This window comes from Loxodonta africana, chromosome 3 (assembly GCF_030014295.1).
Source record: "Loxodonta africana isolate mLoxAfr1 chromosome 3, mLoxAfr1.hap2, whole genome shotgun sequence".
NCBI lineage: Eukaryota > Metazoa > Chordata > Mammalia > Proboscidea > Elephantidae > Loxodonta > Loxodonta africana.
Window position 1 is genome coordinate 80,982,256 of NC_087344.1, and position 21,703 is coordinate 81,003,958.

Sequence of the window (21,703 nt, forward strand, 5' to 3'; positions counted from 1 at the left end):
ACGAGTGGTGGTGTTTCCAAAAACCGTAGGGAATTCTCCGAGCACTGTCCATGGTATGTGGATTCCTGCTAGCTGTCTGGGTGGCCAAGCGAGACATCCTTTTTTTTTTTTTTCCCTGAGGCGCGCCAAGTCCCCTCACTTCTCTGGGTGGTGCTGACGCTTTCTTCTTAGTCGGCCCCTTTCCAGGGCCCGAGGATGCGCCCAGAGCGGAGCAACCAGAGTGAACTGGGTTCCTCGATCCTACAGCCCCGAGCTCCCACCTCCACCCACCGGGCCCTTGAGTCACAACCTCTTCGGGATCTGCTCCGCAGCGCCACCGACTGCCTGTCCGGAAGTGCCGGCAGTCAGCGGGAGGCCTGGGGCGGACCTGGACTCAGCGGATATTGGCCCACGTGCTCCCGGCCTCCGCCGCCAGGCACCGCCCTCCGGCTCGGCGCAACACGGACTACACTTCCCAGAGTGCACAGTTGCGGGGCCTTGGCTCGGCGGGGGCCTCGGGCGGCGAGCCGCTCCGTCGCCTGCTCGGGGTCGCGCAGACTGGCGCGAGGACAGGGCCAGGGACCCGGAATGAGTTTCCGCGCAGTTCCGCTGGACCGTGCCGGGCTGTGCCGGGTCGGGGTGGGCCAAGGCAGGCGGGGGGGGCTTGTGTTGGCGGGGCCGGGGACAGGCGCTCGGGGCACCCTGCGCTTGCCAAGGTCCCCGCCCCGTCCCGGCTGGACCAGCTCGCCTGTCAGTCACTGGGGCGGAGGCAGCGGCGGTAGAGGGGCCGGAGCTGGGCGGTGAGCAGATCGTGGGCCAGGCCGAGCGGAGGGGACCAGCCACAGACCCTCAACTCCACGGACCCTTCGTCCCAAGCTCTCAAAGCTGCACCCCCGCGCTTCCTTGGACTTCTCCGTAACCCGCAAAAGGCTCTCTCCCCCGTGATCTCCCCACCCTCGTGACCTCCTCGTAGGACCCGAGAGCACCCCCAGATGAGGGTGTTGTAGGTACAGGTCAACGACCCTGTGATCCCTCACGGGCCAGGGGCTCGGTTTCCCTCACAAACCTCCCCCATGACTGCCTCTCACAGATTCTGAGGATAGAGCCGTGACCTACCATTAGGACCTCCGCCTAATAGCTCCACTCAGACGGCTGCCTTCTCCTGGGAGTCCTCCTCAGGGGGTCTCCTCATATAAGCACCCCCTTTGATCTCTGGCAAGCACCCCACCCCCAGCCGAGGTGGGAAGGCCTCCGTAGCCATGCCTGCCTTGGGTCCCCCGTCACCCCACTACTCCCTGGGTACCCAAGCTGGGGTCTAGCAGGGCGTCAGCAGCCAAGGGGCTGGGGCAGGAGAAAGGTCAGGGTCTACCTCCCTACTGGGGAGGGAGCAAAGATGGAGCGGCGGGAGGAGCAGCCAGGGGCTGCAGGGGCTGGAGCAGCATCAGCCTTGGACTTCACTGTGGAGAACGTGGAGAAGGTATGAGGGCCCTGGGGTGGGCACTCCAGTGACAGAGCAGAAGTTCTGGGAACTGACATTGAAGCCCAAGCCTAGGCCTGGGCTGGATGCCTGCTGGGATGGTGCCCCAGAGCACCTGGCTTTTGCTGTCTCTCTTGGCAGGCAGGACAGCAGTTTTGCAGTCTCCTAATGGGCTATTTTTGTCTTTCCTTAGACACGGGTCCCCTGTGGAGAGATACTGTAGGGTCTTGGGATGGTCGCTTCAGGGAGCTGATGGCTTAGACCTCCAAGGCAGGCTGGCCACGCTCCAGCTCCATGGAAACTGCATGAGCAGTGCAGTAGGAAACCAGGAACCCAGCAAATGTGCAGCTTAGTTCCCAGGAACCATACAGGCGCTAGACCATCCTGGACCCTGACTTTGTTGCACCTGGGGCTCCGAAAATAATCTGGAATTAAAACAATCTGGGTTATGTTTTTGCTCTTCCTTGGTAAGGGTGCTTTGGGAGTGGCTGTCCCCTTTACTTTGTGCTATGTCGGAGGGGCCTGGCCCTGCTGGCAGCTTCACAGGACGCTTCCCTACTCACCTCCCCACATAACCCCTTGCCATGGGCCTCCCAGGCTGCCCTCCTGCTTAGTCCACCTTTTTTGGGGTTGCTTCTCTGGTTCTTTTCTGGGTTCTGTCTCCAGGGGCTTGGAATGCAGGAATGCATGCCTCCTGGGATGAGTGGGGAAATGCCTGGGGCCACCTTGCTGGAAGCAGAGGCTGGAGATATTCAGTACTTATTCTTGAACCCTGTTGCCATGCCAGACTGTGAGAATGCATCCCTTCTGCTTCTGTTCTCTGCCTGCCTCAGCATCCCGAGGAGCCAAACAACTGGCTGGCAGGGGTATAGATAGGGCTAAGCCTACTTGGGTGGAGCCTTCTTAGGGGTCAGTGTCTTGGCCTCACTCTCCCACCCCCTAGGGCTGGGCAGTGTTGGCATGGTGGCGCAATGTTCCATGTGCTACCGGGGAGATAAGCCACTGTTTTCTTACTGCGTGAAGTCCCAGTGGAATTGGGGCCCTGAGGATTCTGCTAGTTGAGATCTAAAGGCTAGACGTTTTCCAGGGCTGCAGCTGTGGCCAAGGCTTCTCTGGACCGACTTGGACCCTCACATGTGCTCTCTGAGAGGTGTTCTCACTCTCCCCTCCAGTATATCTCTGCTTCAGGGCTGCCTGGCAAAGTCTAAGTCCTGCTCAGATTTCATACTGCCTTTGGTGCCAGCATCTGGAGTGACTTAGGGATGATCCTGGGGGAGCTGAAGGGAGCTGTTGGAGCTGATGGGAGCAGCTGTGCCTGGGAGGGTCAGAGCCCTTGAGGCTGCGCCATGCTTTTCTCAGGCTTGGCTTTTTCCCCACGGAGCCATTCCTTCCACCTGGACCTTGCCCTTTACCTCAAGTGCCTCTCCTTTGGGGATCTCAGCCTCCTTTTTTCCTGCTTTCCTGGGTTCCCTCTTTGAACTCATACGTTTTGCTTCAAGAAGAGAGTATGGTAGAGCATGGGCAAGGTTCAGGCTCTCAAGATATCAGCAGGACCCTGGGCCCAGGAAACACTGCCGAGCCCTGAGCTCTCCCTCCTGCCCAGCCCCCCAGTCAGGGAGGGGGGCAGTCTTGCAGGACCAAATCATGCCCTCTGTTCTGGGCTCTGGCACGATCCAGAGTGGCCAGCATCTGCTCAGTCCTGTGCTGTCCTGCAGGCACTGCACCAGCTCTACTACGACCCCAACATTGAGAACAAGAACCTGGCTCAGAAGTGGCTGATGCAGGCCCAGGTCTCCCCACAGGCCTGGCACTTCAGCTGGCAGCTACTGCAGCCCGACAAGGTGCCTGAGATCCAGTACTTTGGGGCCAGTGCCCTGCACATCAAAATCTCTCGCTACTGGAGTGACATCCCCACTGACCAGTACGAAAGCCTAAAGGCACAGCTCTTCACCCAGATCACCCACTTTGCCAGTGGCTCCAAGATTGTGCTGACTCGTCTCTGTGTGGCACTGGCCTCGCTGGCTCTCAGCATGATGCCTGACGCTTGGCCATGTGCTGTGGCAGATATGGTACGGCTCTTCCAGGCTGAGGACTCACCAGTGGATGGCCAGGGCCGCTGCCTGGCCCTGCTAGAGCTGCTGACAGTGCTGCCCGAGGAGTTCCAGACCAGTCGCCTGCCCCAATACCGCAAAGGGCTGGTGCGGGCCAGCCTGGCGGTGGAGTGTGGGGCTGTCTTTCCATTACTGGAGCAGCTGTTACAGCAACCCAGCTCACCCAGCTGTGTGCGTCAGAAGGTGCTCAAGTGCTTCTCCAGCTGGGTGCAGCTGGAGGTGCCGCTGAAGGACTGTGAGGCACTCATTCAGGCTGCCTTCGCTGCCCTCCAGGACTCAGAGCTCTTCGACAGCAGCGTGGAGGCCATTGTCAATGCCATCTCACAGCCTGATGCCCAGAGGTGAGCTCTTTCCCACCTGCCCAGAGAGGGACAGCCTGCTTGGCCAGCTACACAGTTGTCCATCCACCTGTTCAATAAATGCTAACTGAGTGCCTATTGCATGCCTGGTCCTATGCTAGTGATACAGCAAGGAACCAAACAAGACATGGTCCCTGTCCTCATGGTTCAGAGAGGGAGACAGACATTAAACAACTAATCATTCAGTGTGTTACTCAATTAAAATATTTGACTCTTCTCTTTCTCTCAACCAGTCAGTCACCAAGTCCTGACAGGTCTGTCACCAGGCCATATTGTAAAGCTATTTTTTTTCCATCACCACTGCTACCACCTAGTCCAAGCTGTCATCATCTCTCTCTTCAGATTACGGCAGACAGCTTTCTCACCAGTCCCCAGATTTTCACCCTAAGGCCCTTCATTGTCCACCCAGCAGCCAGAGTGATCTTTTAAAAATGAGGATCTAATCTTTCCTTTCTGCCCAGAACCCTTCAGTGGCTTCTCACTGCTCTTAGGATAAAGTTCAGAATCCTTAGTGTGACTGACAGAGGTGCTGCACAATCTAGCACGCTCCTTGCTTTCCACACTCTCACATGGCCTTTTCAGTTCCCTAAGTGTCCCATGCTCCTCCCAGCTTCCGAGCCATCATATGTACTTGACACATCACCTCTTTGTGGGGCACTCCCCTCCTCCTCACCTTGCCCTTCAGAGCTCAGCAGAAACTTCACTTTCTTGGGAATGTCATTAATGATTTTCAAGACTAATTTCAGTTCTCTCTATTATCAGTATTTTTTCTTCTTATCTCTTGACACGGGATACATCATTATAAATTAATGTATGTCTTCCCATTAGTTTTTCAAATCTGTGAGAACAGGGACTGTCATTTTATTTTGTCAACTTTGTGCCTGGCACGTGGAGGCACTCAATATTTTTTGAATGGGTGAAACGTAGAAGTTGCCTAAGTGACAGAGGGGTGGGGGAGAAGGTATTCCAGGTTTCAGGGAGCATGGCAGGTGGGCAGGTCTGTGGTGGGCAGCACGATGGTACACTGAAGGGCCTAAAATGAGGCAAACATAGTGACGTGTTCAGCAAGTGTTTGTTGAGCACCTGCTATGTGTCAGGCCCTGTGCTGAGCACGGGAGCACAGAGGTGAATGGGACTGCCTTCTGCACCTCAGGAGCTCACAGCCTATAGGTCAGTGTGATGAATGCTCTGATGAAGCCTAGAGGAGGCATTGAACCCATCTGGGGTTGTGAAAGGCTTCCCACATGGGTGACAACTGAGCTGTGCTTCGAACACTGTGTAAGAGGTGGTGATGGATATGGGGAGGACATTCCAGACAGATGAAAGAGCCTGAGCAGGGGTGGTGGAGCAAGCCTGGTGAGTCTGGTGATCAGTAAATGACCACACCTGTGGGTGTGATGGACAGCAGGGTTTAAAGGCCAGAGTGACAGGAAATCAGGGCCCAAATCATGTGGGACCTGGTAGGCCAAGCTAGAGATTTTGGCCTTCATCCTGAGGATGATGTAAAGATATTGAAGGATTTTAAGGAGAGAATATGGCATGATGAAATTTTGGGTATAAGTTCAGGAAGAGAAGTAGAAAGGGCAAGGCTGGAGGCCTGATGGTGACATTTCAGAGAAAAGGTTTTGGGAATCCTTGGCAGAGTTGGAGGGGGAAAAACGAAGGAAAGAGACCACAGGGCAGAGTGATTAATGGCTCAGGCATTAGTCATGTCTCAGTTTGAATCCCACATGGTCCACTTCCTGGATCCGAGGCCCTGGGTAAGTCACTTCTAAGCCTTAGTCTCCTAATTTATAAATCTCGGATTGATAGAGCAATCTCACAGAGTTGTTTTAGAGGTTTAAATAAGAGTGTACATAAGGCCTGGCTGTGGTACTCAGTAAATAATATTTTTGTATGAAGATTAAATAAGAGAATTTCTGAGAAGGGTTTTCCATAGTTCCTGGCACACAGGAAGCTCTCCATCGGCGGCAGTTGCTAGTATTTGGTATCATTATTGCTTTGGCAGTTAGTATGATCCCTTTGCCCTGGTTTCCCAAGTTGAGGTAGACACCAATTCCCAGGTTAAGTCCTCTCTTGCCAGCCTGAAATTAGAGTGCTGGCTGGCTTTGGACAGGTTGGTGTCCAAGGGGAAGTGGCCAGGGCTACAGGGGTGGGTGGGTGATGTGGGATGTCCTTGGATAGATCCAGGTTTACCCGCCCAGCTTGTCTCTCAGGGGCTTAGGCAGGTAATTGATGCCCCTTCTCCCCTGAACGAATGAGCGAGCAAGGAGCCAGTGAGGGAACCCACAGCCTCCTGGGCGCCCATTGGCTGTAGCCCCCTTGGTTGCTTAGCAACTCTCCCCATTTTCTCAGCTCTGCTCCCAGAGCTCTAATTGCAGGTCTAGGCTTAGCTCAGTGTGAGCTACAGCCAAGGAGTCCCAGCAGCTCTGCCCTTGGCTGCTTGAGTGACCAACTGGAGCCAGGGCTCTTGAATCTAGTCCTAGCCAAGTGCCCTAAAGACATCCTTGCTGTCTCCCTCCCCCAAACCTGGATACCTTTGGGGTTTGAGGCTTGTCCTTCTGTCCACTCACAGGCCCCAGGCACAGGTACCCAGGTGGTGGGAAATCCGTGCAGGAGCTTCCCCCATGGGTAGGCTGCACTCAGCTGGGAGTCAGAGCTGCAGGAAGTAACTCTGTCCTGGGCTTTGCTCTGTCCAGTCTAATTTCCTTGCTTTGGCTTTAGAAAGTCACCTTCAGTGGCTTTGACCCCCAGGCCATCCAGGCACTGTCTTCCCCAGGTGTCCTGATACCCACCCTCCCTTGGGTAGGTGTCAGGACTAAAAACCAAAACCAAAACCAAACCCAGTGCCGTCGAGTCGATTCTGACTCATAGTGACCCTATAGGACAGAGCAGAACTGCCCCATAGAGTTTCCAAGGAGTGCCTGGCAGATTCAAACTGCTGACCCTTTGGTTAGCAGCCGTAGCACTTAACCACTACACCACCAGGGTTTCCAACGGGACTAAAGCTACCCTTTTTTTTGTACTGCTGCTCCTTGCCAGGCTCTCCAATTTTTTTTTTTCTTCTTCCTGAAATATGTTTTTAATCCTGGAAAAACTTTTTAATGGGGACTGAAGGAGAGAAGGTGAATTAGGCAGGCTGCTGGAGACTCCCACAGAGTTGGGACTGGGGTTATGGGCTGAGATCTGCATAGATCCTATGGGGACATTCAGGCTAGGTCTTGGAAGAGAAGCAGGCCCATAGCAAGCAGCCTGAGGGGCTGCCTCCACCTGGAACCAGCCTCCAATTTGCTGTGTGACCTTGAGTAACACTCTGAGCCCTTCCGAGCTGGTTGTCCTTGATTTACCCTATTAGGAGGCTCAGATGAGAAAAATTCAGAACCTTAATTGAGTACCTACTGTTTGCACGAACTTTGGCAGGTGGAGGGAGCCTTGGCACACAGTGGAGATGCAATGGGGGTAGGGCACTACCTCCTGCCTCCCTCTCTGTTGCTAGGAAGTACACAGGCCATGCCCTTGGTCCTGCCCTTACCCTTTGTTCCAGAGCCTGGCCTGAAGGTGCCCATTGTCTGGTGGTGCAGCCCGTGTCAGGGTCATGGGATTGAAAAGCTATCCCAGCTGTCCCCAGACAGCACCCTCTGGGGCTGTCTCTGGGGCAGGGGGATCCTGGTATGGATGCCTTGTCTCATCAGCATGGGGGTGTGGAGAAGGGGGCAACATCCCTGGGCTGGTTGCCTCTTCCTGTTCTTCTCATCCTCCCCCCGAGGTTATGAGGCTGTCTGCCTAGCAACCTGCTTAGGGCAAGTCCAAGTTCAGATAGAGCTCCTTCTGGACCCTCAGACCCCCTCCCTCCATAGATTGCTATGGTGACAACATTCTGATTGGCAGCTGATCCATGCTGAGAGTCTCTCTTCCTCTGCCTGGTCTGGCCTCCCCAGAGCAGACTGCTGGAGGGGTGCAGTGGATGGAGGGGAGTCTTTTCTTAGTCTCCTTTGTGGGCTCTGCTTCCTCTGCTCCTTCTTTAGGGATCACTGTGCTTCAGGGTTCTGACCTAGACTGTCTTATTTTCTCTCATTCAATACTTTCTCCCTGGGCAATTCTCATCTACTTCCATTGCTTCAATTACCAACTGTTCTCTTATGACTTCCAAATCTATGTCTCTTGCTCTAACCTCTCTGCTGGGCTTCAGGTTTTTTAAATCCAACTCTTTCTGGATGCTTCCACCTGCATATCCCACCCAAGTGCTCTGAGTCAACTGCCTAATACTGAACTTATCGCCTTTGTCCCTCCCGTAAAGGTGTTAGTGTTCCCCTGCACCCACCCCTCAGGTCTCACTAAACAGCTCAGCCAGTAACCTAAGAGTTGTCCTTGACTCTTCCCCATCCTGGTATCCAGTCAATCGCCAAGTCCTACTCATTTTGCCTCTTAGCTTTCTCTGAGTTTATCATCTGTGTCTTTCCCTTCCTATTGCTGCCAGGCGACACAGGAGTTAGGATTTGGCAGTGGTGGGAGGAGGTGGAGTGGATGATGAGGACTGAGGCTTTCAAAGTTGTTGCTGCCTTCTAACTCTAACTGCTGTCTGTCAGGGCTCCTGAGCTTGTGTTGACTCTTTAGTCTCCCATTCTTGCTCAGTCTCCCCTGACTCTGACCTTCTCCTGCCTCCTTCTGAGAGTTCTCCTGACCTAAGGTTCTTCCCAAAATGGGCAGCATCAAAGCTTTTTCCTTAGAATTTGATGGGGGGAGGGCAGCTTTGATGGAAGGCAAGGAGGCTGTGCCTGTCTCTCAGAGCTGGTGGGAAACAGGGCAGGCAGCTCTGACCGACCTCCTTACCTCATGCCTCCAGGTACGTGAACACACTCCTGAAACTCATCCCGCTGGTGCTGGGACTGCAGGAACAACTGCGACAGGCAGTGCAAAATGGGGACATGGAGACCTCCCATGGCATCTGTCGCATTGCTGTGGCCCTGGGCGAGAACCACTCCCGGTGAGGAGTGGGGCCAGCTGGGGGTGGGACAGCAGGACTCTCTAAGAGGCGGGGTTGTGGGGCCCATTTGCAGGAGGTAGAATGATCTTACTGTGTACCTCCCCTCCCCCCAGGGCCTTGCTGGACCAAGTGGAGCACTGGCAGAGCTTCCTGGCACTTGTCAACATGATCATGTTCTGCACAGGCATCCCTGGCCACTATCCTGTCAATGAGACCACCAGCTCCCTGACTCTCACTTTCTGGTACACGCTGCAGGTGTGTCTACGTGACCACCAGTAGGACTGGGCCGCGGTGGAAGAAGGTAGATCATGGGCTTCTGTGGCTGCTGGCAAGGTGGCTAATTCTCTCCCCTGGCTCCCTCAGGATGACATTTTGTCCTTTGAGGCAGAGAAGCAGGCCGTGTACCAGCAAGTATACCGGCCAGTCTACTTCCAGCTGGTGGATGTGCTTCTGCACAAAGCCCAGTTCCCTTCCGACGAGGAGTATGGATTCTGGTCCTCAGACGAGAAGGAGCAGTTCCGAATTTACAGGTGATGGTAGCAGGCTGACCCTAGGTCTAAACAGAATCCTGAAATAATGAAGGCAATGAGGGGAGGAGCCCAAAGCTGGGTTTCCTGAATCCTGGAGCTCCTTTCTGTGTTCTCCAGGCATTTTTTCAGGGGTTATTTGGGTACTGGGGTGGGCTACTGGGTTTGGGGGCAGGATCCAGGTAATGTGTAAGGCCTTCATCTGCTTCTCAGGGTGGACATCTCAGACACGCTTATGTATGTCTATGAGATGCTGGGGGCTGAGCTGCTCAGCAACCTCTATGACAAGCTAGGCCGTCTGCTCACCAGTTCAGAGGAGCCCTACTCCTGGCAGGTACTTTCCAAGCCTGATTCCCTCAGCCCTCCCAGACCTGTCATACTCTCCTCCTCAGCCAAGCCAATGGCACCTTCTTTCCCCAGCACACAGAGGCCCTGCTCTACGGCTTCCAATCCATCGCGGAGACCATCGATGTCAATTATTCTGATGTGGTGCCTGGGCTCATTGGCCTTATCCCACGGATCAGTATCAGCAATGTGCAGCTGGCGGATACTGTCATGTTCACCATCGGTGAGACCTGGCACACACCCGTAACCACATACCCAGAGCCACAAGCACCCATCCCCAGCCTGGCCAGCCTGCTGGGTCCCATCAACATGGGAGAGACACACATGCCCACATATACAATCAGCATTGCAGCCAGCTGACCCTGTTTTGGCACAGCTAGGGTCCTTCCTACAGTGAGGCTAGTTCACTGTCAGTGGGTCAGAGGTACTGGGCCCATGCTGAGTGACCCCTTCCTGCTTCTCAGCTGTGAGCTCGTGTTTGAGCAGGCACATGCATATTTGCTCATTCAGTCCTGGAGTGCCTGCTCTGTGCTGGGGCTGCAACTTGAACCCGCCAGAGCTCTGCCTGCCTTGCAGGGATGTAGTGTGAAGCCAGCCTGGCTCCTCTCAGAAATCATCCTTCCTCCCTTCTTTGCCCCAGGAGCTCTGTCTGAGTGGCTGGCTGACCACCCCGTCATGATCAATAGTGTTCTGCCCCTGGTACTGCATGCCCTAGGCAATCCCGAGCTTTCTGTCTCCTCTGTGTCCACCCTCAAGAAGATCTGCCGGGAGTGCAAGTATGACCTGCCGCCCTATGCTGCCAACATTGTAGCCGTCTCCCAGGTATGTGGGCTGGGCCCTGGGTGGTTCTGGGCACCAGGACACACTCTGCACTGTGCTGATACCACGTTTCCTCTTTTTACCTCCAGGATGTACTGATGAAACAGATCCACAAGGTGCGGCTCCAGAGTTTCTAGGGGTCTCTTTTATCCCAGAAGCCTGTCTTCTGCCTTCCCCTACCACTTATCCCTTCTTTTCTGTTCTTGGAACCTTCCCCAAGAGGCTTATTTTCCAACCCTTAGCCAGATGTGGCCCAGGGACTGACCCTTCACATTCTGCCCCACAGACAAGCCAATGCATGTGGCTGATGCAGGCATTGGGCTTCCTGCTGTCAGCCCTGCAGGTGGAGGAGATCCTTAAGAACCTGCACTCACTGATCTCGCCCTACATCCAGCAGTTGGAGAAGCTGGCAGAGGAGATAGTGAGTGAGCTCTGGGGGCCAAGGAGCAGGGCTGGGACTTGAGCCTCTTCTGTGTTGTTGGCTGTGGCTGCTGAGGGGTGGGGTTGGAGGTAGCAGTCAGGGCTGGGGCCAGAGAGCCAAGCTGGGGCTGGGAGATCTAGAGCTTGGCTCACTTCTCCCCATAGCCCAATCCCTCCAACAAGTTGGCCATTGTCCACATCTTGGGGCTTCTCTCCAACCTCTTCACCACGCTGGACGTCAGTCACCATGAGGATGAGCATGAAGGCCCTGAGCTCCGGAAGCTGCCAGTGCCACAGGGACCCAACCCCGTGGGTGATGTTGTCACTGCCATTGTTCCCCAACCCTGTGGGAATGTCATTGTCACTTCCCAACTCTGTGGGTTATGTTGTCATTGCTCCCCTGGCCTCATGGGGGGGTGATGTCATTTAGTCCTCTATAGTAGTGATGTCATTGTCTTACCCAGCCCTGTGGGTGGTGGTGTCTTTGTCCCCGGCTCAGTGGAGGCTGATATCATTGTGGTTCCTCAGCCCCATGGGGGATGCTGACATTATCCTTCAGTCCTGCAACTGATGTTATGACAGGCCCCTGTTCAGTCCCCAGTGCTGTGGCATATTCTCCTTCAGCATTCACTGTCCCCTGAGGGTGGTGAGAATGCTTACGTGCTCAGCACATAATAGCTCTCGCTTTCGAGTTGTTCTCAGTTTAGAGAAAATACATGTAAGCAGGTTGTTGCAAAGCAGTGTGATAAATACTGTGATAAACTTGGGCACTGGGGTTGGAAGGACAATTTACAGGCTGTTTGATTTGGATCAAACCTCACCTTCGTATTTGAAACTAGGGACATGGGAATATCTGGCTTGCCTACTTCGTAGAACTGTGCTGGGTATCAAATGTGGTCTTCAGTGAAGGAACTTTCTCTAGTGTAATGTTCTGTACAAACGTGAGGGCATACTTTTGTCATCGTTCCCATGGTCCCCTCCAACATTTCTCCCGGAGAAAAGGAAGCCAGAATGGGAGAAAAGGAACTCACAGGCATCCTGGTCCCTCTGCCCATCTCCTTATCCCAGTTTCAGTTACTCTTTTGGCTCCAGACCAAGTCTGGGCCACTGTCCTCCCACAGAACCCCTTTTTCTATAGTTGTCATCCTGTCTTCCCTCACCTACCAGGACCTCTGTCTGCCCTCTGCTCCTCCATAACCTGCCAGTATCTGCACATCCGTGGGGCTCCTTACCACAAGCCTATCTGGGGTGAGGCAGCAGCTTTACTTCCTTTAGAACTAGCCCAAAGGCTTATGGCGCTAAAAGGGCTTTACTGAGTAGAAACAGATAGGAACTAATTTGAAAAAAAAAAAAGTCACAAAGTTTTAATAATCTCATGAAGTACTCAGTATCCCTGCTTTGCAGTCCGTAGCTTCCTCTGAGATGATCCCTAAAATTCAGGATGGTCTCTGCTCTCATTCATGGGGCACTTGGCAAACTACTCCTTCCCCTAGCGGGTACCATCTCCTCTGCACTGAGTCCTCAATGTGCAGTCTGGGGTAACAGGTTTGAACTCCTGGCCTACCCACTCGTCCCAAGTCTTTCCCAGGTGGGTGACAGTGGTAGTGGAGGCACCTTACTTCTCCCTGTGTCTTCAGGTGGTAGTGGTACTGCAGCAGGTCTTCCAGCTCATCCAGAAGGTGCTGAGCAAGTGGCTGAATGATGCTCAGGTGGTAGAGGTGAGCCCCAACCCTCGCTGTCTGCCCCCATGGTGACTCTGTTCAGAGGTGGCACAGGAGGTAGTATTGCCGCCCCACTTCAGCTTGCAGTGATTGGGAGGAAATAGGGGAGGCGAATCCTGCCCAGTAGATGCCAGGAATCCTTTGGAGAGACATTCAGAACTCCCCCCAAATCACAAGATGTGCTAAACCAAAGGGCCATGATGTTGTGGCTGAGTGACAGTCAGGGTCCAGTTTAGCATCAGAGACCTGCCTTTTCAGGCCATCCTAAATTCAGGTTTCTGTTGCTGTTGCTGCTTCCTGAGGGGAAATGTGGAGATATAAGTAGAAGAGTTAAGTTACTAAGTTATGTCCTGTGCCCCTCTGAGAAGGGTCTTTTTATCTCCACCTTTCAGTGTGAGGATCAGACTTGCTCACTTTCCTTGGTTTGCTGGGCCAGGCAAGGACTATATGTAAGGACCCCTTTGTAGGCCTCCTATATGCAGGGTCTCAGCCCTGTTCCAGATAATTGTGACCTGCTGACCAGGGCCCCTTTGCTTTCTTCCCAAGGCGGTGTGTGCCATCTTCGAGAAGTCTGTCAAGACACTGCTGGATGACTTTGCCCCCATGGTGCCACAACTGTGTGAGATGCTGGGTCGGATGTACAGCACCATCCCCCAGGCCTCTGCTCTTGACCTAACTCGACAGGTGGGCCTTCTGGTTGGGACAGCCAGTGTTCTGGATTTCTTCCTGGTCAGAGATCTGCTTGCTTCCCCAGCGGTGGGGTGGGATGGGGTAGGTGGCTGCCCCAGCTGGGGTCCCCACCCGCATTCAAGGGACACTGACCTGTCCTGGTGAGGCAGGGCCTCAGCTGACTAGCATTTCCTGCTTTGTTGTAGCTGGTCCACATCTTTGCTCATGAGCCTGCCCACTTTCCACCAATCGAGGCCCTCTTCCTGCTCGTCACCTCCGTCACACTCACTCTCTTCCAACAAGGTAGGTCCTAGCCAGGGTCTCTGCTTCTGCCGTGACTGCCACTGCCTCTGCTTCCCCAACTGGGGAGCCACAGCTGCCCACTCTTCTCTGTCCCCTGAGTTGCACATGGGACTCGATGGGAAACTTATGGGATCAAGCACAGCACAGTTGTCACCTTATAAATAATTGACACCTTAGATTGAAGTGGACAAGAGGGTGAACGATGTCTTCTACTTGCCTGCTGGGCTCAGGGCCAGTCTGGATGTGGGGAAGGGGCGGGGGAAGAGGCTCTGAGGGACTTGGGGGCCATGCTGGCTCTTTCTCATTGGGATATAGTGAAACAGGGAAAGAGTGTGGGCTTTGAAGTCACATAGACCTAGATTCTTATCTCATCACCACCAACCAGTTGTGTGACCTTGGGTAAATCACTCACCTTAGCTGAGCCTTTGTTGCCATATCTGTGAAACTGAAACATCATATACTTGAGAGGATTATTACAGGTATTCAAGTAGCATTTTTGGGCACCTGGCTTGGGGTTTTGCCTGCAAAATACTTCTGGTGCTGGCTCCTTTTCCTACATTGAGACTTTTTCCTTTTTAAGTCAAAAGCCAAGTATGTTTGGCTGTAGTCCCCCTTCACTGTGCCCCCACCTCCACCTGAGAGAGTTGGGAGCAGAGGACTTCAGGCTTTCCCCGCCGCCTAACCCAGGCTCCTAACATGTGGAAGGAACAGCACTGGTCAGCCAGCCTCATGAGTCTTGCCTGGATTCATGGTCTGGGTTTGAGGCTCACCAGGGGTCTCAACTGGGGCCCAAAGGGTCCTCTGCTCATATCTTCTGTGCCTAATCCTCTAATCCTGGCCTCTACTTCTGTGGGCCATGGGTAGGACCAAGACTGGGAAGAGATGTGAGCCACAATCCTGGGTAGTCCTCCTCAGCCCCACCTCTCCTAGCTCATCTTATCTAGTCAGGGACAAGCCCCATTGACCCTGGCTCCTGATTATCCTTCAGTCTGCCCAATTCTCACCACCCTCCATGGCTACTACCTCAGTTTAGGGCCTCACCTGGATCACCTTCTAACTGGTTTCCTTGACAGCTGCCCTTCTCTCCAGTCCATTCTGCACAGTGCAGCTGTAATGTTCCTTATTAAACATAAATCTGAGCATTTTCTCTCCCTGGCTTAAAACCCCTTCATTGCACCCCATTGCCCTCAGGTTAATGTCCCACTCCCACTCACATGATGTAGCTCCTGTGTATCTCTTAGTATCCTCTCCTGCCATTGTCCAGGCACAATGGCTTTTTTTCCCACTGTGCTCCATCTGAGCCCTGTGCCTTGCATTTGTTGCTCCTCTGACGGCAATGCCTTATGCCCTTTACTGGACAGAATCGCATGCTCCTGACTCAGGCCTGAAACAGCCTCGTGCACACACTGCTAATACAGCACCAATCGCATGTGTCTACTTCTCTCACTAGACTAAGCTTGTCAAGGGCAGGGCTGGATCTCTTGTCTGTGTGCCCAGAATGAGGCCAGCATAGAGTAGACACTGGTGGATAAAGGAGGGTAAGGGCTCCTTGTCCTCGGAACCTTTCTTCTTACTTTCTGACTTACCTTCTGAATGTTGCAACTCCTGTTCAGCAGTGGGACCCAGGCACGAGGCACATTGGGCCATATTTTCCAGAACTTGAGTAACTCAGAGTTCATTCAGATGTGAAAGGGATGGACTTTTATCAGTGGCTCCTCATAACCGCCTAGAGAAGGAAACGGCAGAGATTATAGCCTACTTTACCGATGGGGAAACTGAGCATTTGTGGCTCACGCAAGATCACACAACTGCTTAGCGGTGCCTTAGGTGGATGTTCATGCAGCTCATCCTCCTGAGGGTGGAACAGCTCCAGGTGCATGCCTTGCTCTTTTCCTAGGAGCCATCAGAACTGGAAGCACAATAGTATCCAACATCATATTTGTTGGGCTTGTTGGTTGTCTTGCTGAACAGGATGGCCCCCTTACTTGTTATGCTGGCCCAGTCTTGGCCATCCCTTCCTTGGGCGCTGCCCTCCCACTAGACCATGGGGTGACACGTTGACTGGTTCCACTCTCTTGGCAAGGCCTCTCCATGTCCAGATGGCAGAGCTGATCCTTAGCCCTGAGCTTAGCTCTCTGTTGAGTCCTCATCCATGTGGAGGGGGCTTTGCCAGGGTGGGGCTCTCATTGTTGGCCTCATGATACAGCTAATTAGGTTTACTCACCTAGTCCCTGACAGTGGCTTGCACAGCCAGCCCCACAGCACATTGCCCTACTCAGGAAGGAGTCCTGGGGGTAACAGGACCCAATAGATTCCTTTCCTTAGCTAGGCCAAGAGCCCTGAGGCTACTGAAGTGAGGGCACACCTGTTCAGGTCTTGCCGTCCTGGCCTTTTTCCAGGGCCTCAACCAGCCCTCAAAAGGAGGTACCAACTGTCCCCCCACCAGCCCTGCCCTGCTTCTCAATAGTTGGTGATGGGATGTCTATGTTAGGGAGCAGTGTAGGGGCCAGCCTGCCAGAGACCACAACAAGAGTTTGGGGGCCATTTCTCCAGCTACCTGGAGTCCAGCATTGTTCAAGCACCAAGGGGACACTTGGGGGGACTCATCTGGGAGAAGTGGGGAGTAGATGGATGGCCCCTTGGGAGGGAGCTGGGGCAGGCCCGTCCTTCACTTTGCCGTCTCTTTCTGTTGGGCTTCTCCCAGTTCATGGTTTTTGTATGTTTTGTTTCTTTATCTTGCTTCCTGCTGCTCATGTGCCCCCACGCTGTCTCCCTGCAGGCTCTCAGTCCCACATAACTATATGAGGTTGAGTTGCTGTTTGTATAATTTTTTCTTAAGTTCCATCTTTATTATATTTTAGGGCCCAGGGATCATCCTGATATTGTTGATTCATTTATGCAACTCCTGGCACAGGTGTGTTTTAGTTTTATTCATTCACGTTCTGTTCTCTCTCTTTCTCTTTCTCTTATGTTGGAATTCAATTTAAGCCTATTTTTAGCTTTCTGTTGACAAATTTTTTTTCTGTTCAGTTGAATAGAGTTTCTTCATCTGTTTCCGTGGAAGTTGACAACCCAACATCCTCCTTTAGCGCCCCTGTGCCTCAACTAGCTCAGTCTTCTACAAGGACCAGGGAGAGGCTGAACCCTGAGGGAGGGAGCTGGGCTGGCCTTGGGGAGGAGGGGTGGTGACTGTGCCCAGCAGATCCTGAGTGGCTGGGCTGCCCAAGAAGTTCAGGGGCAGGGCTGGAATTGAAGGGCCTGGGGTTCATTGTCCCCGTGCTCCTGCCGGGAACTGCCTGCCTCAGTGCCCCCAGCCTGCTCCTGAGAGGTAGGCTGGGAGGAGCTCCGAAGCGAGGGGCTGAAGATGAATGTGCTGCAGTGGAGCCCAGAGTCGGGCTGTTGGAGAGGTTGTGCTGCTGCTAGGAGGTGGGGACTGGGTTCCATTCAAGACCATGTTAGGATGCGTTTGTGTTTGGTGTGTGTTTAAGAGTGTTGGACCTTATTTTGTGTGTTTTGAGTCTGGTTTGCAATGGCAACAGAAATCACCTAACTGCTCTAAGTAGTGTGTGTGTTGTGTTTGGTGTTGGGGTAAGTGTGTGGTTAAAGTACGGGCATGTGCATTGCTGTGAGTTGTCTGTTGATGCAGGTTAGGCATTGATGATTTGGGGCATTGATACGTGTTGAGCTGTGGGAGTGTGTATTATGGTATTGGTATGTCTGTGTGTTTGGGAAGATACATGTGTTGCACTGTGGGAGTGTAAAAGGAGCTGTGGGGGAGGGGTTCTGTGTGTTGGGGGCTCCTGTGGGTTTGGGTATATGATGTCTCTTTGCTTAATCATTCAACAAGTGTTTATCAAGTGTAATGCTTGGTACTCTGCTAGGTGCCAAGGATATAATGGTGAGCAAAAGCAGGCACAGTGCTTGCTGTCTTGGAATTTACAGTCTTTGTGGTGGATGGGGGGGAGGTAGGCGTGAGGAGTAGGGAGTGTGTGTTGGGGTCTGGATGGAGGTGAGGGTGTTGAGTGTATTTGTGGATGGGTGTGTTGGGAGAGTGTGGATATGCTAGAGAACAGTAGGTAAGTTGAGGATATGGGCATGTGGACATGGGTTGGGTGTTTGGGTGTGCGAATATGTAGTGAGGGTGTGTTACAGATGTGGAGAGAGTGTGTGTGTGAGGGGTATGTGATAGAGGTGTGTGTTTACAGTGAGGGTACATGTGGGGGTGTATGCACATGAGTGAACATGGGGGTGGAGGGTGTGTGAGGGGTTGGAGGGTTAGGGGCCTGTATGCTCCACATTGGGGGGTTGCTGGGGAAGGGCACTGTTTGAGTACTGCTGGAGCTGTGCAGAGCATCTCCTGTGACCCGAGGGTGTGCCAGTCCTGTGCCAGTACAACTTGGCATGGACCTTCTGCTCCCTTGACTCCCTCCATTCCCCTCTTGGCTCTTGGGGTCCATCTGGCTGAGAACGACCTGGACATAGGGTGTCCTGGATAAAAGGTGGGGCTGTGGCTCCAGGGCACCTACTCTCCTTTCCCTCTTCCTGAGCAGGAGCTGGAGGGTGCCTGAGGAATGCAGATGGGACATGGGAGGGGCCTTTAGACTGGGGGCTCCATGCCCAGCTCCCATCTCTTCTGTCTCCTGCCCCTTTAACCAACCCAGGGGGCCTCGACTACCTTTATGAATCAAGGCGAAGTCACTGCTGGCTACCTGGAGCCTGCAGGAGGTCTGGCCCTGCTGGAGGGGCAGGGAGAACTGTTTGCTCAGAGAGTGATGTGAGATCTAAGATTTCTGCATTGTGCTCCCGACAACCTCTCTCACATACACCTGTGCATTCATGTACATGAACATGTACACAGCATCACTTGGGCTGCTCTTTTCCTGACCTATTGGACTCTGGGGTGGTTTGGGTCCCCCAGAGATGGCTGGGTGGCTGGTTTGGCAGCCTCTACCTGTGATGCACGGAATTGGGGGCTGGGGTGGCAGGTGAGTGGGGGGATGGCCCTTGGAGCTGGCTGGGGCTGGACTTACCAGCTCCACCTCCTGCAGGCTCTGAAGCGGAAGCCAGATTTGTTCCTGTGTGAACGATTGGATGTCAAAGCTGTGTTCCAGTGTGGTAAGTGGGGCAGGGGGAAAGGTGGGCCTGGGCCTCCCCAACACCCCTGGATCCTCTGGCCCCATGTGATCCACCTCCATCTCTCTCACAGCTGTGCTCGCCCTCAAGTTCCCTGAGGCGCCTACAGTCAAGGCCTCCTGTGGCTTCTTTGTAAGTCCCGTGCTGACTCCTGTTACCCCTATACCTAGCCCTGCCCTACACAGGACTCTAGAGGGTAGGGGTGTGGTGTGCAGGTCTTGTCCTCGGGGGACGTGGGAAGGAGCTGGGGCTGATGGGCCCCTCCATCCTCTGCAGACAGAGCTGCTGCCTCGGTGTGGGGAAGTTGAACCTGTGGGAAAGGTGGTGCAGGAGGATGGCCGTATGCTGCTTATAGCAGTGCTGGAGGTGAGATGGAGTGGGAGGGGTGAGACGGGATTGGGTGGTCCTCCCTGCTGAGGTAGCTGGCTTTCTGGGAAACATATGCCTTCGACTCCCTAAGCTCTCTGATCTTCTGTTTCTTCCTCAATTAAATGGCCACGTTGTTTGGGTTGTTGTGAGGATCCGCTGGCTCTCAAAAAGCAGCACTCACTTCTCATGTTCAGTTTGGCTGGGGAACTGTTCAGGAGGGCATGGGGGGTAGCCAGGCACCCTTGGGGCAGAGGGAACAGGCCCTGGTGGTGCTGAGAGCCCCTCTCCCTTAGGCCATTGGGGGCCAGGCCTCCCGCAGCCTCATGGACTGCTTTGCCGACATCCTGTTCGCCCTGAACAAACACTGCTTCAGCCTCCTGAGCATGTGGATTAAGGAGGCACTGCAACCACCTGGTTTTCCCTCTGCCCGCCTCAGCCCTGAACAGAAGGACACCTTCAGCCAGCAGATCCTGCGGTGAGCACAGTTGGGGTAGACCTGGGCTCAGGGTAGGAAGGAGGAAGAGGCAGAGGTGGTGGATGGTGCTAACCTGCTCTTCCTTCCCTCTTTCAGTGAGCGAGTGAACAAGAGGCGGGTGAAGGAGATGGTGAAGGAGTTCACACTGCTGTGCCGGGGGCTACATGGCACAGACTACACAGCTGACTACTGAGGGGTACACCCCGCCCACCCACACCTTCTTGCCCACCTCTATCCCCAAAGAGTAAACCTGGATCCTCACTGCTGCCTCTGCTTCCTTTCTGCTGCCACCAGCACCTAACTGGTGACCCCAGAAGACCTGGGGGGAAGGATAGGAGGACGTTTGGACTCAGGCCTTGGTAGGGAGGGTGAGGATACTGTCTGGCTTCTAGGGTGGAAGAGGCATTGCTGTAGCCCAGCTGCCCCGGCTGGAGCTGGTCAGAATACTACCATTGCCCTGGGGGTGTTGTAGCAGCTGCAGTAAGATCAACAACCTTCCCCCATTAAATTAGTCCCAAACTGCAGGCATCATACATTCATAACTCAACAGTGCCGAGTACTAGGCCCCTAGAATGCCCTGCCTTATTCTGCCCTGAACAAAGGCTGATCTAACCCATACCTACTATGCTAAGCTGGGAGAATGGGACCCATGAGGAAAGTCTGCACGGAGGGAGTTTCATTTCTGATGGGAATTGGAGGTTTTTTAAGTAGAGGCAAAGGCCTATGCCAACACCTGAACTGGAAGTGGGGTGGAGCTGGGTCCAGTTGGGAGGGGAGAAATGGGACAGGGCTTTGAGTTACAGGATAGGTTTCTGGTATGGGGTTGTAGAGGCACCCACACTTGCACATGGTTGAGGAGAGCTATAGAAAATTGAACTTTGAGTATGGGGGAGGCATCATGGGCCCTAGAGGAGGAAGAAGACAGGAGCTAGTGTTGTCTGTGTACCCATCAGCTCTCACTTCTATCCACCATGAAATGATATGGGTTTGGTCAGGACCAGGGACAGCTCCTGAACTGCTTCTGCGCTCCTCCCTTAACAGTGTTGTCTCCCTGTCTCCTTGGCCATAATTTCACCTACCTCTCAGGCACCCGAGTCCTGAAGAGCAGGACTGGGTTCTCCTCACTTCCACCTTTGAGTGTTGAGTCTCTTTGGATGTGGTAGGGGAACAGGTTACTCCCACATTCATCCTACTCCTATTCTGTTCCCAACCTTTGTCCAAGTTCCATGTCCTCCACTCTTCATCCTGGTCCAACTTCTCCCACATCAATCAGCATCAGTCCCCCTTTATCATCTGCCATCCCCTGTAACCACTCTGTCCCCCTTCCTGTACTCCTCCTCCTCAGTCCCATCCTCACTTTGCTCTTGATTTCTCATTTCTCCTGGGAGATGTGGAGATGTTTCACACACTTTTAGTCCTTTGCCCCTACTACATGGAATCCAGGTGTCTCCTCCCCTCCCCCACCGAATGTAGCACATATAAGCTAAGAGAATGCGGGATCTAAAGCCCAGCTTCTGAAATCAAATAGACCTGGGCTTGGTACTGATTGTGCCACTGCCTTGCTGTGTCTCCTTGAACAGGTAGTTAACCTCTTCGTAAATTAGGATAATTCTCATCTGTAAATTAGGATAAATCATACACCAAAGACTAAGCTCGAAGAGTGTGGAGCCTGATGAACAGTTAAGTGCTCACTGTCTGCCTAAGAGACTACTGCGAGGATAATAGCAAATGCTTTCAGTACGTGTGATATGCAAAGGTCTACTTTGTACAGTTTTGTATATAAATTAATTTGATACAACAATCCTACTAGGAGGTACTATCGTTACAACCCCTACTCTGCAGATGAGGAAATGGGCATAGAGAGGTTAAGTAACTTTTTTAAGATACACGGTAATAAGTGGCGGAACCAGTCAATATTCAAATCTAGGCAATTTGGCACCCGACTTAAAAATTATGCAATGCAAAAAAAAAAAAAAATCAAATTATGCAATGCTACCTCCCAGATGATTTTT

At 53.3% G+C, this 21,703-nt stretch overlaps 1 protein-coding gene across 2 annotated transcripts; it reads left to right on the forward strand.

The window, feature by feature from the left end:
* The first annotated feature begins 714 nt into the window (after window positions 1-714).
* On the forward strand, window positions 715-19,952 carry IPO13 (importin 13). 2 transcript variants are annotated; one of them, XM_064281854.1, is made up of 20 exons: window positions 715-1,456; window positions 3,172-3,908; window positions 8,770-8,910; window positions 9,024-9,165; window positions 9,274-9,440; window positions 9,651-9,771; window positions 9,858-10,005; window positions 10,423-10,604; window positions 10,691-10,717; window positions 10,888-11,022; window positions 11,187-11,330; window positions 12,659-12,739; window positions 13,289-13,426; window positions 13,618-13,714; window positions 16,576-16,628; window positions 18,763-18,829; window positions 18,921-18,979; window positions 19,124-19,213; window positions 19,510-19,691; window positions 19,788-19,952. In XM_064281854.1, the coding sequence occupies exons 1-20, from the start codon at window positions 1,373-1,375 to the stop codon at window positions 19,882-19,884; spliced, it is 2,892 nt and encodes a 963-aa protein (XP_064137924.1). In that variant the 5' UTR covers window positions 715-1,372; the 3' UTR covers window positions 19,885-19,952. The 2 variants fall into 2 exon arrangements, with proteins under 2 accessions (XP_064137924.1, XP_064137923.1); XM_064281853.1 differs by lacking the exon at window positions 715-1,456 and having other exon boundaries at window positions 1,463-3,908.
* The last annotated feature ends 1,751 nt before the right edge of the window (window positions 19,953-21,703 follow it).